The sequence below is a fragment of the Macaca fascicularis genome, chromosome 4 (assembly GCF_037993035.2).
Source record: "Macaca fascicularis isolate 582-1 chromosome 4, T2T-MFA8v1.1".
Classification (NCBI taxonomy): domain Eukaryota; kingdom Metazoa; phylum Chordata; class Mammalia; order Primates; family Cercopithecidae; genus Macaca; species Macaca fascicularis.
In genome coordinates this window covers 48,949,427-48,967,422 of record NC_088378.1, presented here as the reverse complement: position 1 = coordinate 48,967,422, position 17,996 = coordinate 48,949,427, and the positions used below count along the sequence as shown (strand labels likewise).

At 37.1% G+C, this 17,996-nt stretch overlaps 1 protein-coding gene and 1 long non-coding RNA gene across 13 annotated transcripts in view; one reads left to right on the top strand and one right to left on the bottom strand.

Moving 5' to 3' along the window:
• The window catches only part of UTRN (utrophin), a 581,880-nt gene that overhangs the window by 116,129 nt on the left and 447,755 nt on the right, over positions 1–17,996 (bottom strand). For 11 of the 12 annotated variants that reach the window (XM_005552038.5, XM_005552041.4, XM_074037195.1 and 8 more), the window contains one exon: positions 13,512–13,641. In XM_005552038.5, coding sequence (XP_005552095.3) covers positions 13,512–13,641 — 130 coding nt within the window. Of the gene's footprint in view, positions 1–13,511; positions 13,642–17,996 lie in introns of those variants that run through there. The other variant, XR_012433510.1, reaches the window with a different exon arrangement.
• LOC141410066 (uncharacterized) lies at positions 12,327–13,980 on the top strand. The gene is made up of 2 exons (XR_012433512.1): positions 12,327–12,459; positions 12,787–13,980. It is a non-coding gene; the product is annotated as an uncharacterized lncRNA (long non-coding RNA).

Genomic DNA, 17,996 nt, shown 5'->3' with positions numbered 1-17,996 from the left:
ATTACAAATCTATTTAAGGGAGCATAGATAATTATCTTTTAGAAAGAAGAAACAGGAAGAAGACAAAGGAAGAGAGGAAAAAGGAAAGATTAATCCTGATGTTTTCTGTCATCCAACTACCTTTACTTCTTCAAATATGCAAATTAGTGGCACAGCATTTATGCCACACTCTCCTTTATACCATGAGGAAAAAGACTATAATATACGTCAGTAGAATGCAGGTGAAAAACCAAAGCTGGACCATGAACAGAGACTAGGATTTGGAATCAGTCCTGCTCCCATTTTGCCCATTGCTCCTAGGCCAGTTACTTGACCTGCCCAGCCCAGTTTTATCAAGTGCAAACCCTATTTTCTCATGCTAGAAAAATATTTCAAGAGTCTATTTTACCTCAATTCAATTATTTAAGAAGCTGTAGCCTCTGTACATCTCAAAGAAATCTTAATAGTAGAGGGGAAAAAAAAACCTTCCTTTGAGTGCTCATGTAAAGCTATCTTTTAAATTTTAAAAATGAAACTATGTTTCTCCCATGAAATAATGATAGAAATTTATTAGAATTAGCCCATGTTATTGTTTAATAAACATTTCCCATATGTATTGTATTTTTTTTCTCAATTATGATATCAACATTTATAATCTCCATTGTGGCTTTTCTACTCTTAGGTTTTAAAGCCCAATGTCATGAATGTTTTCTTTCTTTTCATATTGATTTTACAGTAGCCAGTCTAGAGACTGGTGTGTCCTCAGTATATAATTGCTTAATTGAGTTGGACTGAATAGAATTTTTAGCGCTCCTTTTTATTGAGAACATTCAATTTTACACTTTTAAGTGGACATATTTTCACGTCATTTTTCTTCCTCTTTCTCACATCTGTGTAAAACACTTATAAAAAACTATCATGAAATAGAAGGATCAACCTTACAAAGTCATTTCAAGTATGGTAATTCCAAATACCTTATTTATACTATTTGCTTTTTTGCATGTATCTAAAATCATATTGTTTTATTCTACCAAAAGATGAAAAGGAAATATTAAAACAATCAAGCAAAGAAAACAATTCACAACTGGCATTTTTACTGCTGGACAATTTGATAGAAGAAAAGATTAGGAGATTGTATGCCAGTTCTAATACTAACTAGTTACATAATCCTAGATATATTCCTTGTCTCTTTCAACCTCAATTAATACATAGAAAAGTACTGGCACATGTGTGGCACACAGTAGGCACTTGAGGAAGGTTACTCTTCCATTCCTTTTTAATATTTTATAACTAGCTCTGGGAGGTTTAGATATCTGTAGAGATTTTCATGTAAGCAAACCAGGTTGATTAGCCAATAAGAACTCAAGGGGAAAGACTTGACTTGCTCTCTCTCAATCTCTCTCTCTCTTTACCCCCCTCCTATTTCTCTCTCTCTTTTCTCATGACCAAAAGATGTTTCTGATGAAAATATTGGGAAATACATTATTTCCTAATTTTCTGATTAAGTGATTAAGATCCATTTAGTAACTCTGAAATGTTCAATCAGTGTTTGAGAGGGCCCTGACCATTTCCTACTCTGTACAATAACTGATGACAGCCACTCATTATGAGCCAGATTACAAGTACATCATCAAGTGCCATGGCTGATTAGTGCTTCTAATTATGTCAATCTAATAAATTATAAGGATGAGAATAACAAGAGGCTACTCAGAGCAGATTCACCTGTTAATATGCAGCCTAAATCTTTCAATATGGATATGATAAAGACGGCATGGAGTCATCCATGCTGCCAGTGGACTTCTCAAATTCTTTTTTTTAAAGAAAAAAGAACATAGATATATTTAGAGAACATCAAGACCTCAAAAGTAAATAGACTTAGGGACTACCTTCCACAAATATTAAATGCAAGTTATTAAGAGAGAGGACACAAATGGAGGGGAACTCAGAATACAAAACACACTGTGGAGGGAGCTACATGGCACCACTGACCTGAAGTCAACAGAGGCAGAATTGGAGTCTAAATATATTCAAGGTTTACTCTCCCTGTGAAATGGCCAAAGTAAGTAAGCCCAGCATTGAGTGGAGGAAGAAACAGGGCCCAACCACTAGACAGACACAACTCCAAGGAAAGAAGCAGGAAGATCAAAGAGTCCCTGGAACAGACAATCACAGCCTCACTAAGCAACCTGAGATCTTTCCATTTTCTTCATTCAGGAATAATCCCTGAATTTTCTCCAAGTAGTGGCAGTTTTGCGATTTATTCAAATTAATTCATTTGGGCTGGACATCAACAGATGGGTCACTGGGGGCAGGCGGGTGGCAACAAAAGGAAAAAGGAAAAGCTGAGAATGTTTCAGAAGGAAAAAAACATCTGTTTTGCCCACTACTGTATCCCGAGTATCTAGAACACTCCCTTGCAAATGGTAGGCACTCAAAACGTACTTGTTAAATGCACAAATCAATCTCTGTACAATATCTTTAACTAGAAAAAGAAAATAAAAAAGAAAATTCTCCCCTTTCTCCTTCAAGAATCAAAGGACAGGAGATTTAGATTCAAAGTCTTTTATTTCTTGCCACACAACTGCCCATCTCTCCCAAGGCTGCTTGCCAGCTAAACACAGCCCCTAGTGATTGATCGAGCTACAAAGAAGTCTGGAGCTTTCTATCCACGCTCTGCCATTCTAATAAGTTAAATATGGCTTATGTTTATGTACTGCCAAAATAAGTGATGAGCTTAATTGAAGAGGAGAGTTGATGCCTTTGCTAGGATTATACTTCTTAAAAAATGACAAAACCTCCAATTCTTGGAAGATTCCAGCTTTCTACTAAGAACAACAACAATCACAAAAAATAAGTATATTATACCACACTAAAAGAGCCTTGTATCCTCCTGTCCTTTATGTTTAAATCAGAAAGTAATGTCCCAGATGCTGATTATAATAAAATACACACGTGTAAACTATTGCCATCTTTTTATGAGGCAAATGTGATTTATGAATGGCTGTAACACTGATTAGAGAACATAACAGATGGTAAACAATTAATTGAAAATGCTATGTCCACCAAACAAACCTTTATCATATAATTCTTCATGAAAACTGTTGTTTATTTAAATGAGATTTTATTGCTACCTTTATCATATAATTCTTCATGAGGACTGTTGTTTATTTAAATGAGATTTTATTACTACGGTAGGAGTTAGCATGAAAAACATTTTCCAAATTTTTACCCAATCGATGGGCTTACTCAGCTGGCTCGTTATGTTTTAGAAAAGTTGAAGACTAGACACATTATATTCATACAGATATTATAGAACTTTAATTTTTGAAAAATCACATTACTCCTCTGTAGTTAAGAACACTGGAAAAGAAAGTAACATTATATTTTTCTGTGCTTTTTCATGCATTACAACTTTATGAATCTAAATTGGACTTCAGAAGCTAACGAAATTATTGTCGTCGTCTATAGGCCTGAAAGCAATTACTTACACTTCAAGTTTTTATAAGAAAATTAAAAAGACAAAGTCTAATATTGCCTAGACACCTTCTCCCTCGGTGTTAGGAAATCAGTGAACTGTTTATGATTCCATTATGCAGTGTGGTATTTCAGTGAAGAAAGAGAAACAGTAAAGAAAAAAGCAAAGAGTTATAAACATGTTCAATTACTGTGTGAATTATTTTAAAATCGAAGAATATAGAAAATAAAATGTTGTTTCTACTGAATATCTACAAATATTAACTATTATTGAAGTAGTTTAAGATAGTACACTATGGCAGTTTTAAGAGCATCAAGTTTTGTGACATAAGCCTTAGTTCATATTTTGGCTCTGTCACATAGAAGACAGTATGCCTCTAAGCCTCTCAGACTCTCAGTTTCCTCATCTGTAGAATGGGTGGTAAGTATTCACCCTCAAGAAGTTATTATGAGAATGCAATTAAACAAGGCAGGTAAGTTTCCTGGCACAGTGTGTGGCACATGGTCAGCACCTGTGAAATGCTGGCTTGTTGGGAATGTCTGCATTTACCACCATTTTTCACTTTCCCCTTCTTTTATGGGATTGGATACTTCCTCCATTTAGCATGATATTATGAACAGGGTCTGCCAATCCTAGCAGACCCTGAGTCCCATGTTACTCAAGCCAAGTCAACCAGAGCCCTCTCCTGGAATATTCTGGATCTAAAGAAGGGTGAGCCCTTCCTGGTATGAGGTTGTGAGCTATACGGTTATAGGAAAGCTAAGAAAATCAAAACCTGTACAGAGAAGCAGAAAGGAAGACATGGAGAAAAGCCTTCTGGGTGGTATTCCAGTCCCTGTGGTCAGCTACGTCTCTGCCGTGGTTCGGTTATGGAGGCCGATGCCTTCCCCTTCATGCCTACACTTAGGGAAACTGTGTGCCTGTCATTTACAATGAGTGAGGCTCCAATTAATAAAGTTGTTATAAGGAAAACAAAAGCCCCGGGAGAAAACACCCATTAGTTTTACTAGCCCAATTACTTGTATTAACTAATGTGTAATTTGTACTCATTTTATTACATACAAGAAAATAATGTTATAATCTTAAGTTATATGGAGAATATAAAAGTAACTTCTACTAAACTATATAAATTTCAAATCTTCACTCATTTAATAACTATGAAATTGTATTTGCCTAAGTTTGCTAATACTGGCATAAAGTGGACTGACATAATAGACTGAATATGTCACTTATCAATTCTTTGTTAGATCACAAAATATGTGAGATTTTACAGAGAAGAAAAATACTCTTAATACTTGGTTTTCTAAAATATCAGAAAATACTTAAAAATTAAACAGTATACCCTGAGTTAAATATTAAATACTACTAAATATACATAGCCATCTGTCAAAGGACCAAAGAGGAAAACTTTAACCCGTATGTACTTTTTATCTGAAAAATTATTATTAACTATTCATCACATATACATTCATACACAACTATATAAAGTTGTATATGCATATGCATATACACACATACACAACTATACCCACTATACTCAACTATACATGCACAAGTATACTAAATTAAGTAATAACTGGGTTTTTCTATGATTATTAATAAAATATTTAAATTAAGCAAAACTGATTGCTCCAGACTGAAATGGAAATGGCAGCTTAAATAAAATAGTAGTTGTAGTGACAGTAATGTTTTAACTGTAATAATTTTAAAGACGATTCCTGAGGAAACTGATGAACAAAATAATGCAATCTCTTTTTTAATCTAAAAATATCAAAAGCAGAGGACAGGTGTTTTCTCCATACATATGCATACAATGAATTGCGTAATTTTCTAAACACATTTAGAGGTGAAATAGCCTATAAAATTGTTAGCAGTTTTATTTAGTGATTGATAGCTTTAAATCATAAAATACGTTTGGTCGTGGGTGCCTGTGCATATGCATGCCTGCCTGCCTGCATCTGTATGTGGTACAGAGAGAGGAAGACCGACAGAAGGCACCAACTCCCCTGTGCATATCTGACTTTTAAACTGAACTGAAGGTAATGAACAGAAGAGAAGACACAAGTATTCCCTGATTCCCTCTGGAGGTCTGGGGGTAGGGGTGGGTGAAGGCTGTTGTCTTGCACAGCTTCATTGTGCAGCAGTGTGGTTCACACAGGAATTCTGATCTGGGACTGAGAACAGCCAGGGGAGGTTGGCAGCACAAGGGAGAGACCAGAAAACATGGATGCAAGGTTAAGAGGCTCTAGACATTGAGATCAAGGAGAAGTTAGGAAGTTAGGGGCTAGATGGCTGTCAGTGAACACAGACAGAGGAGATAGAATTGAAGGGATGAGTCAAAAGCCAGCCAAAATCCAGAGGTTAAGGAAGTCATTGTCATAGATGCTTAGGGATCTATTCTTGAATCTACCTTTCATTAGCTGGATGACTTTGGTCAGCACCATAATACCTTCTTGACCTTTGTGTTTTTATTTATTTTTTTAAATCATACTGTATGATCAGCTCAATTCATTGGGATAGACAGGAGAATGAATATAAAAGTGGCTTGAAAAGTACAAAGAACAATGCAAAGGATGAGAGACTGTTGTACTGTGATACTTTCTAACACATGCAAACTAGGGATTAAACTCAAATGAAAAACAGTTCAATTGCATTAAAAGGAAAAAGTATACATTGACATGATACAAATTAAATGAAATTAAGTATTTCCATATTGCTCAAACAAAAGTCAGGGACTACTGACAAAGTTGTGAACTTGGCAAAATTTCTACACGGATTCAGATAATTTTAGTTCGGCTAAAAATCATATTTACTTAGTAGCCATTTGCAAGCAGAAATTTGAGTAGTTGAGTTTTCCAAAGAGCTACATTTTACTCATTTAGCCCTATTTTTCTATGGTTACCATTTTGGAAGAAAATTTACTAAAATATAATATAAGTTCCTATGCCTTCTCTTAACTGATTTATATTCTGTCTTCAGAAATACGCACACCATAATCCACAGCTTCAGTTTTCTTTTACTGTTGAAAGTTCCAAAGACTACCTGGTTTTGTTTCATTTTAGGATTCTTGCATATCTTTTTATCATTTCTTTCTCCTTATTGCTGTCAGACTGCTAGAGTCATTTCTCACCATTAATCTTTGTCCCTGTCCTGTCACTTCATTTTGCTACTTACCTATCACTCACCGGACATCAAGTTCATACCAGTGTCTACAGTAGAAGTTAATACCTCTGAGAAGTACTTCAGTGGCTTCTTTCCCATGATCTAAGAAAAGGATCTGCACTATGTTTTCCACACAATCTCTATCCTGGCTGCTCAGATCATTTTTTTATACTCTTTCAGATTCTGCATCAATGAGGGTAGTCACTAAAAAAAGAGGAAAGGGCTGAGCTTCAGACACAGACATTGGAAAACACAGTGAGAGAGACAACAGGGTGCCAGGGAATCATGGCAGAGAGCTCGGGAAGGGAAAGCGTCCAGGAAGACACAAAGCCCCAGCAGAGCCGGCAGGATGACTAGCAGCTGCGCGGGCCAATGAGGCAAGCGTTGGAAATCAGGTCAGAGGACCTACAGGCAGAAGACCGGGATGGGCAATGGGGCAAAGGCAAGGAAGACCACTACCTGCAGAACGTCGTGAGGAGCCTGGCTTCCAATGAACCTCAAGAGTGGAGTGAAGAGAGGCACGAGGTGGGGCTGGATGGAAAAGCTGAGGCCAAAATGCTGTGCAGTCTTCTGTGCCAGGTGGAGGAGCTCAGACCCCATGGCATGCACTACGGACAGTTTTTGTCCCCAGGAAACCTCATGACAGGTTTGTGCTTTAGGTTTATCATTTTAGGATTTATGTTAGTGGAGAAATGCCAATTAAGAATATATTGAAATAGGCCTGGCATAAGATTGGCATGGAGGAAACTAATGTGGAAAGGTCAATTAATAGTGATTTTTAAATACTTAAAAATACATACAACACTATAAGATAATTAATAATAGAAAAAAATTTTAAAGGAGTTGGAAGGAAAAAAGGCGTTGGAGATAAAAATCATGGAGGAAAGTGTTTTCTAGAATAGTTACTTAAAAGAAAAGAGGTGACTCCATCTTGGTATGTCTTTATAGCATGGTACACATCACATACTCACAAAATGCTTATTGAATAGAACCAAAAAAAATCACTTGATTTCTTCCAGATCTAATCTCTCCAACATTGAGTACTTCGGCATCAAACAGGATAACTAACGTTCAAATGCTTGCTGCTTCTAATAGCAGATGTGCATAAGTCATAGTAAACAACGAAACTATAAAAGCTATTATGGATAGTTTTCTTTGACTTATTTTTAACAACAGGTAAAATCAGCCAGTGTTATAGAAAATAATGTCAGGAAAGGAGGCAGTATGAACATTGCTAATAATAAACAAATAAACAAAAAAACTAACATAAAGTTAAATTGACATGACTTTTTTTCTTGCCCCCCAAATGTAGTATTAAAAACATGAGGCTTAAAACATCCTGAATGTCGCAGTAAAATAAGAACTCAAAAGCCAGTATCTTTTTTTTTTTTTTTTTTTCTGTGTATCTTTCTAGACATTTTATTAGGGATTTGAAACATGAATGCCCAAATGTACAGACTTCCTCACCAACACTATGATCCATAACTAGAATGTTCATGAAACTTTTTAAAAATTATACAATATCGTTTTAACCCTTAAATGACTGACCACTGAGGAGAGTCGAGAATAATGTGGAGTTTTAGTGATGTAACAGTTTGTACTGCTTTAAAGTAGCTTTTTATAAACTTTGCAAAGTACTCGAGAAGCAAGGAGACAAGAAAAGCCGACTGAAGGTAGATTTTAAATTGGATAAGATGAGACAAGTGAACTTCTTATTTTTTTCCCCAAGCTTAAAAAAACAAAACTGTAGTAGCACCTTCTTTCTTGTTGTATGAAGTTACAGTGTTCTGCCTGACTTTCCAGGTCCTCTGTAGTCTGAACTGTTCAGCACATACAAGCATCTCATCCCCATCTGCCATACAGGCAACCAGGCCAGGCTGTCTACTAACTCCCCAAAATACAGCTGCATTTTCCTTATGGCTGAGCTGTTCTGCTAAGGATTCTGTCCCCCAGTATGGCCATCCATCTTTCTCGAACTTAATCACTTCCTACCTGTCCATACGCCTAAGACTAGCTCAGAAATCAACCTCTCCACTCTGACCCTCAGAGTCCTTCTCTCCTGGAATGCCCACATCACTTAGAATCCTCAGGACACAACTGAGTGCATGAGTATGGACACTTTTACATGGCTTGCCTTCTCACCCTCTGTGCTAGTTTTGATCTCCCACTAAATTGAAACCTCAGGAACATGTCTTATACTTCTTTATCCACCTTGGACAGTACTCAGCTTATGTATGTATTCATTCAAACACTATGTAATAAGCACCTACCATGTTCCAGATAATATTCTAAATATTACAAAACACAGCAGTGGAAAGAAAAAATAACCCCCTGTCTTCATGGAGCTTACACCTGCAGGAAGTGGAATGAAAGGGACCATAATAAGAGACCAGGTCAGAAACGTAACATGGCATCCCCTGGCATAGAGTCTGTGAGCCATTATAAGAATTTGACTTCTCTGAGTCACATGATATGACTTATATATTCAAATGTTCCTTATGGCTGTTGTGTTGGAAATCTCTAATAAGGGAGCAAAGTCAGAGCAGGGAGATGAGTTGAAGGAACCTGCAATCATCCAAGGTAGTAGTGGCTTAGACCAGGAGAACATAGTAGATGTGGTGATAAAGGATCATATTCTAGGTACATTTTGAATGTAGTGATGACAAGACTTGCTGATAAAATGGATTTGGGTGACAAAAGGACAAAGGAGCCAATAGTGACCAATGGATTTTAGCCTGAGCAACCCAGAAGATGGAGGGGCATGAGGTAAGATGCAAAGACTGCAGGAAGAATGGACTCAGGGTGGCAGGAGGGGGCAGGCGTTTCTTGATAGATATAGGAAAGGAATTTCGTAAATGTTGAGCGCTTATTCTAGAAAAGTTGGGGTTTATTTCCATTTTGTCTTAAAAACCAATAATCCAATTACTCTACTGCTGATAATATCAGTTTCTCCCATCTACAGTTATTCTTTATAGACTCAAGATTGTGAGGAAAAGTAAGTACTGATGAGTTCAACTCTTTCAAAGAATTCTCTACAGTTTGGGCTTGTTTCCTTTTTGTAAATTTTTTGTGGGTACACAATAAGTATACATATATTTATGGGGTACATGAGATATCTGGGCTCATTTTCCTTGTTGTTAAATATGGTGATGGTAGTGGGAAGAGTGGGGTAGAAAGGAATCATTGTTAAACATCTAGCTCATAAAAACATTCTTGTAACAGGTTGTATATAAAGTCAGAATAATAAATAAATGAATTTCTTTATACCTCTTACTTACTCAGGCAGTCATGTACCCTTCATGAAACTTTTATTGAGTACCTGATATACACAGGCATTGCATAGGTTGTAAAATGATCAAAACTGGATTCCTGAATTTAGGGTAAGTAAGAAAATGTTAACATCTGAAAATCAATACAAATAAAAGCTGCATATGTTAGATATCCAACAGGACTGGGCTGAGACCTGAGCAGTTCATTTTTCCTTGATGGACCTCAGTTTTCTCATCTATTAAGTGAGTAGCCTTGGACTAGTTCATCTCTAAGGCTCTTAACCATTCTAATATTGTATATGAAGGACATAAGCAAGCCTTAAAATGTTCTTTTGAAAAAACTTCAAAAGATGAAAGAAGAGAAGGTAGCACATCCATGACAAGACAGTTCCAAAATCATTCAAGGAAGTAGATAGTATAGATTGGTTATGGAACTATAAAAATGGTAGTAAAAAATTTGTTGAAAAATCAGGAGGGCTTCAATTACAAAGTTTTTTTTTTTTTTTTTTTTTTTTTGAGACAGAGTTTGGCTGTGTCACCAGGCTGGGGTGTTATCTCGGCTCACTGCAATCTCTGCCTCCCAGGTTCAAGCGATTCCCCTGCCTCAGCCTCCTGAGTGGCTGGGACTACAGGCATGAACCACCAAGCTTGGCTAATTTTTTGTATTTTAGTAGAGACAGGGTTTCACCATGTTGGCCAGGCTGGTCTCCATCCCCTGACCTAGTGATCCACCAGCCTCGGCCTCCCAAAGTGCTGTGATTAAAGGTATGAGCCATCGTGCCCGGTCTACAAAGATTTTTAAAATAAATATGCTAGGCTGGGCATGGTGGCTCATGGCTGTAATCTCAGCCCTTTTGGAGACCAAAATGGGAAGATGGCTTGAGCCCAGAAGTTCATGACCAACGTAGACAATACAATGAGATTCCATCTCTACGAAAACGTTTTAAAAACATAGCCTATAATCTTAGCTACTCAGTAAGCTGAAGTGGGAGAATCACTTGATCCTGGGACACTGACGTGCAGTTGGCCATGATTTCACCACTACACTCCAGCCTGGACAACAGAGCAAAACCTGTCTCAAAATAATACATAAAATTAAATAAAATGAAAATAAAATAAAATAAAATATGTCATGCTGGAGGCCAAGATTTTTTTTTCAGTATGTAATGGAAAGTCAAGAAAGATGTATAATCAGGGGAGAAACATGAATATGATTATATGATAAGATTTACTTATCAGTAGTAGACTAAGTGGACAAGGGAGAATATATGGGCAAATACTATGTGCTGCACACAGATGATAGAACAATGCAAGGGGACCGATGCTACCAAAAGTAGCAACAGATTCTGCCGAAAACTATTCCAAGTCTACACACAGAAGCCTGAGAATGTGGAATTATGGAATTAATGGCAGTATGTGTGTGCACATGAGTATATTGTGTGTATATGTACGTGTGTGTGTATACATTATATATATATATATATATAAAAACACAGTACTCAGAAGGAATAATTCTTCAAAGACAGAAATAGCAAATGTAAGGCTGAGTGCAGTGGCTTACGTCTGTAATCCCAGCACTTTGGGAGGCTGAGGCAGGCAGATCACTTGAGGCCAGGAGTTCGAGACCAGCCTTGCCAACATGGAGAAACTCATCTCTACTAAAAATACGAACACTAGCTGGGCGTGGTGGCAGATGCCTGTAGTCCCAGCTATGTGGGGCACTGAGGTATGAGAATCGCTTAAACCTAGGAGGCAGAGGTTGCAGTGAGCCGAGATCGCACCACTACACTCCAGCCTAGGTGACAGAGTGAGACTCTATCTCAAAAAAAAAAAAAAGAAAAAGAAAAGAAATAATAATTATGAGTGATTTGTAGACCACCGGATTTGGTGAAAAGTGGAAGACTCAACAATGACTTAGCTTTCTAGGAGGCTAACTGGAAAGATGGTGATACCACCAGCAGAAAATAAAAAGAAATGCCAGACAAGTTAAGTGTGCTCTGTGTGTGTGTGCGTGTGTGTGTACATACACACACATATATAGAATTAGTTTCAGAGAGTCAAAAAGATTATGGTCTTGATGGGAAATTTATTCAGACTGAAGAAGGCTCCTTGCGTACGATTCAGTAGGAAAATGGCTACCTGTCCATATGTCCGATCCAGTTCCACTTATAGTCAAAGAAAGCATTTTCCAACTATGCTTCCCTTACAAGTAATAAATGTTTATGATTTACACAGTAAGAGGCAATCTTTCAGGTTTGCTGTTACTATGCGAAGTGAATGATGAAAAATGATTTTGAATGGCATGTTTATTTTAAAAAATGTATCAGAATGATTTTATTGTCAGCAGTGAAAAACCACAATACAGATATACAATGGACCCAGAATTCATTACACATTTTCTCTTAAGTTTATTATATGATGTATTGCTATTTGTTAGTAGAGTAGTTACTGTTTCAATTTTAAGCTAAAGTACATAAATGTTACAGGTTATTTTTATTTTATTTTTATTTTTATTTTTATTTTTTTTTGGAGACGGAGTCTTGTTCTGTCGCCCAGGCTGGAGTGCAGTGGCAGGTTATTTTTTTTTTTTTTTTTTTTTTTTTTTTTTTTTTTTTGAGACGGAGTCTTGCTGTGTCTCCCAGGCTGGAGTGCAGTGGCGTGATCTCGGCTCACTGCAAGCTCCGCCTCCCGGGTTCACGCCATTCTCCCCCCTCAGCCTCCCAAGTAGCTGAGACTACAGGCGCCCGCCACCACGCCCGGCTAGTTTTTTGTATTTTTAGTAGAGACGGGGTTTCACCATGTTAGCCAGGATAGTCTCGATCTCCTGACCTCGTGATCCACCCGCCTCGGCCTCCCAAAGTGCTGGGATTACAGGCTTGAGCCACCGCGCCCGGCCCGCAGGTTATTTTTAAATTAAACAAATGCTGTTGTCTGCTTGTAAAAGAAAAGTATTTAGGTGTCTCATTTTTAAAAGTAACCTTACATATAGATATTTAAATATTTTATATAGTTACTATTATATTTTAATAAATTTCTTCTACTTGCAATTATTATTACATAACATGTTTAAATATAAGAAATTTTTTTTTTGCTAGTAAAGTTGCTAGTAAGGTAGTTATCATTTAAATTTTAAGTCAAAGTAAATAAACACTACACTGTGTTATTTTAAAATTAAAGAAATGTCTGCTTGTAAAAGAAAGGACTTTGGTGTGTCATTATCAAGAGTAATCTTACTTATAGACCTTGAAATATTTTATATATTTACTTTTATATTTTAATAACTTCCTACTACTACTTGCAATTATTTATCATGTAACTGGTTTATAAGAAATATAAATTTTTATTTCTTACAGAAATTATTTTTATAGTTACAGTACACTTTTTAGATCAATCCATTTTTTCTGCAGTTAATTTCCTTTAAAATTGATATTGAGGTATACAAAAATTTTATTTTCTCAAGAATCTAGATATCTGTTAATTAATGACATATTTGAATAAAGTAACACTTAGAAGAAAAGATTTAAATATTAGATACTAAAATGCTATAAGGAAATTTCCTACTTGATTTTGGGTCTTTTGTTCTCCTAGCATGTGTTTTTATGATGTAGCGGAGAAATCAGTCTCACCTGTTTTTGATTGTAGGTTTCTTCTTGGTTCTTCAGGGGCCTCAATCGGCTGATCAGCCAAGAAAACTCGGGCCTGGTCGACAGCATTCAGGACGGAATATTCTTTCTCCTTTAACTCCCGTCTCAGGGCCTTTCAAAAGAGAAGCAAAAGTTGAGTTTGTAACCTCACGTGTTCACCAAATTAACGGACATCGTCAACTATACCACTTCTGACCACACTTAGCAAGAAAATGACTAATAGCAAGCATTGCAGCTAAGTTAGAAGCCAAAATGTAAATTTTATAGATATGAAGAAAAATACAAAGGAAAAAAGATAATTTCTGTAAAACTTAACTGTACAAAAAAAGAAACAGCTTTAAAATTTTTACCTAAGGGAAATTGTTACAGTGTATTTGAATTTGCGCAAAATGTACTTTTAGGCTTTTCACAAATGTCAGATTGATAAAATATAATAGCCTTTGCTAAGATACTTTTTTCTTGTAAGACTGACTGACAAAAAAATTACATCCAATGATACAGAGAAAGGTAATTTCACAAGTAGCAATAAGAGCCTCTGAAGGGTTTTACGTTATTTAGAATCCATTAAGAAAAAAAACAAATGAGATAGAAACAAAGTACATACATGAAATCAAAACTAAACCAATGAGAGCACATACAAAACAATCTGCAATTATCTTAAAATATGTTCCATCTCTCATGCTGAGGCAATTACTATTTTTCTTTTGTGAGGTTTTTCATGCAAATCTATGATTCTCAGAATAGTTTCTCTTTAGCACCTTTGCTCTTTTAAGTGTAGCTAAACTTTCACCCCTGCACCTATAAAAACAGCAAAACTCCTTCAGCGACTGCTGCAAGATAAGAGTAAATGAAGATTTTCTCAGGTGCAATTTTAATGCTGTTGCCAAATGGAATTTGTTAATATTGTTATCCTCTTAAAATTAAACACATAACCACCTACTGGCTCTAATATTTTGCTTTCAGTGTAGTTTCCTGGCAACCTATTATGAAAAGTCAGACTTTTATTTTCTAAAATACTGAACTTTCATTATATTTTAGAATGAATAAAATATTTCCTTTGGAAGACAACTAAATTTTTAGTAGTATTTGACATCACTATGTTGAGGTGTTACAGTATTTGCAGGCTAGATCCTTTTCTTCCATTGTCAATAAAAAGTAAGAATGAAAAAATCTAGAAATACCAGAATAATCATCTTATGTAAAATATGGATCTAAGCAACACACACACACACACAAACCAATGGTAATGAAGTTGACAGAAACTAATGGGTTACATTTTCTATATCCAGAAAATCTCATGATAGCCTTTAGGAAATCGAAAGATTCAAGGAGGATTTAGCAGTAAATCAAGAGTAGAGTGCTTGATTGAGTAAGGTCATGAAGCATGCACATGCTGCCTGTCACCCTCCTCAAGAACTACTCTAGAAACCACTATTACTGATAATTTTCCTATGCACGTAGAGAGGAGATAAGTCATAACATGGTAAGCATACTGGAAAGTGCGTTTGGACTAACCAAAGTGTAGCTTAACCATCACAGGTGGGGAGGGATGAGAAGAGCTGACAAGAACTAGTGAGAGATAGAGTGACATAAATACTATTTTTTGTGCGTAAGTATTGTCAATATAATTTGACTTTTAAACTACGCAATTATTACTTCGATAAAAAATTTAAAATAAAGGAGAAAAGTGAACCAAAAAATCCACAATTAAAATATAGTGATGTAACACAGGATATAGGATAAAATAAAACTTTCTCTAAAATGCAAAGGTACATTTATATATCTTTCCTAGATTCCGTAAAACCGAACACTGACAGCAAGGTAAATCAACTAAATTCGCAGAGCAATTATCACTGATGAGCATTAAATGACTATGTTGGTTGGTGGGGTGGGGGGCGGGGGCGGGCGGGGATAGCAAACCTTCCACCATCTCCTGTTTAACAAACGCAGCTTGTGAAGAAGTTGCAGGATGTGACATTCAGGAAATTAAAAAAAAAAAAAAAAAAAAGATTATATACATCTGGCACTTAAAACTTTAATATATGGAAATAAAAAGAGACACAAGAGAAATGGAAAAAAATATTTTTAATCCAAAAAAATACACATTTACAAGTCTTGAGCCAGTTCTTTAACTTAGATTATTATGTTATTAGAGCACGAAGCTCTAGAGGAATAAAAATATTCCTAGCATTTACTTCCAAAATCACCTAAAAATATATAATAATGACATGAAAAATCATGCTACTTAAAAATTGTGAAAAATAGTAGGTAATATAGCAAAATTATTTTTTTAAATTTTAGTGGTCAAGATATCTCCCAAACCCAAATCTAATCAGTAAATATGGGAGCAGTAAACATTCCTTTTTTTTTTTTTTTGAAATGGAGTCTCACTCTGTCACCCAGGCTGGAGTGCAGTGGTGCAATCTCTGCTCATTTGCAACCTCAGGTTCAAGTGATTCTCCTGCTTCAGCCTCCCAAGTAGCTGGGATTACAGGTGCCCACCCCTGCACCCAGCTAATTTTTGTATTTTTAATAGAGATGGGGTTTTACACCATGTTGGCCATGGTTGGCCAGGTTGGTCTCAAACTTCCAACCTCAGGTGATCCACCTGCCTTGGCCTCCCAAGTGCTGGGATTACAGGTGTAAGTCACCACACCCATCTAGGAGTAGGTTTTGTTTTTTTTTGTTTGTTTGAGGCAGAGTCTTGCTCTGTCGCCCAGGCTGGAGCGCAGTGGTGCAATCTCGGCTCACTGCAATCTCTGCCTCCACCTTCCGGGTTCATGCCATTCTCCTGCCTCAGCCTCCCGAGTAGCTGGGACTACAGGCGCCCACCACCATGCCTGGCTAATTTTTTGTATTTTTAGTAGAGATTGCATTTCACCATGTTCGCCAGGATGGTCTCGATCTCCTGACCTCATGATCTGCCTGCCTCGGCCTCCCAAGTGCTGGGATTACAGGCAAGAGCCACTGAGCCCGGCCCAGGAGTAGTAAAGATTCTTTAAACGCTGTGCAAGCGCTATGCTAGATTTCTTCCTGGGGAAGGGGAAGTCTCAGAAATGTACGGATTTAATGCAAGCCACTGAAGAGAAGGTGAAGACCTTAGAACACCTCTTCACTCTGTTTTATCAAATAGGAGGAAGAATTCACACAATGGCAATTAGAATTTAGTACAAAAGATCAACCAGAAAACAGCAATAGGCAATTATGTGGAAAGAAATTAAAAATGAGAGAAGACAGGACATAAAGGTAAATGACTCAGAGAAGGAAGAGCAGAGGCAGAACTGGCCCTCAGGAAATATAAAACTACTATGGGCATATATTTCACAGGCAAATCCAGATCTTGTGTTGGAGAAAGAAGACAATATGATCCATGCAACTTAGGTGTACGGTAATTTCTGACTAGGAATTCTAGACTATTAATAGTCCACAAAATGTGCATTGTGTAGGAGTGTGGGGAGGGAAGACGGCAATGGAGAGATTTGTCTTTGAACTTCATTTTAGATTTCAAAAATTGAAATGGAAATATGTATATATTGGTCTATATATAGAAAGGATACTTTGGAAAACCAACCTATCAACTTCCTTTATGGATGGAATTTTATTAGTTTAACATGGAGACTCTGACAATAGAGTAATCTCTTTGGCTGGCTGTTTGCTCTGCCTGGAAAGCTCTTTTCCGAGATTTAGCCACATCACAGATTCCCTCACCCTTTTTAAGGCTGTCTAGAAGGTGAGGCCCATCCACCTGCCTTATTGAATATAGCATTCCACCTTTCCCATCCCCTACATTTTCCATTCTCATTATTCTGCTTAACTATCTTTGTATTTCCTAGACCTGTTACCTTCTACTATGCAAGGTAGGTGACATTTCTATATTTCTTGTTCAGTTTCTCTCTTAGGTAAAATATAATCTCCACTAGACTAGAGACTTTTTCCATTTTTGTTCAGCATGGTAAACAACACACCCAGATTAATGCCATGTCTGGGACCTAGTAGAGCCTTGGGGGATCTGTAATGCTTCCTGGGGGAGGTGGTGCCTAAATTGAGTCTTGCAGAGAGAGGAAGGTACTCCCAGCAAAGGAAACTAAACACTAGCAGAGAATGCAGGAGTGTCACAGTATGTGCCCTCAGGGAACTACAAACATTTCAGTACTCAGAGAGTGGCAGCAGCTCAAGCTGAAGGTGTGGGCGGAGGTCAAGCCACAGAGACCACTGCAATGCACAGAGACTTATGCACTGAGACTCACTCATCCCAATCATGGGCTATGGAAAGCCACTGACAAGTTGGGGGGTACTGTCAGATTTTTTTTTTTTTTTTTTTTTTTTTTTTTTTTTGAGACGGAGTCTCGCTCTGTCGCCCAGGCTGGAGTGCAGTGGCCGGATCTCAGCTCACTGCAAGCTCCGCCTCCCGGGTTCCCGCCATTCTCCTGCCTCAGTCTCCCGAGTAGCTGGGACTACAGGCACCCG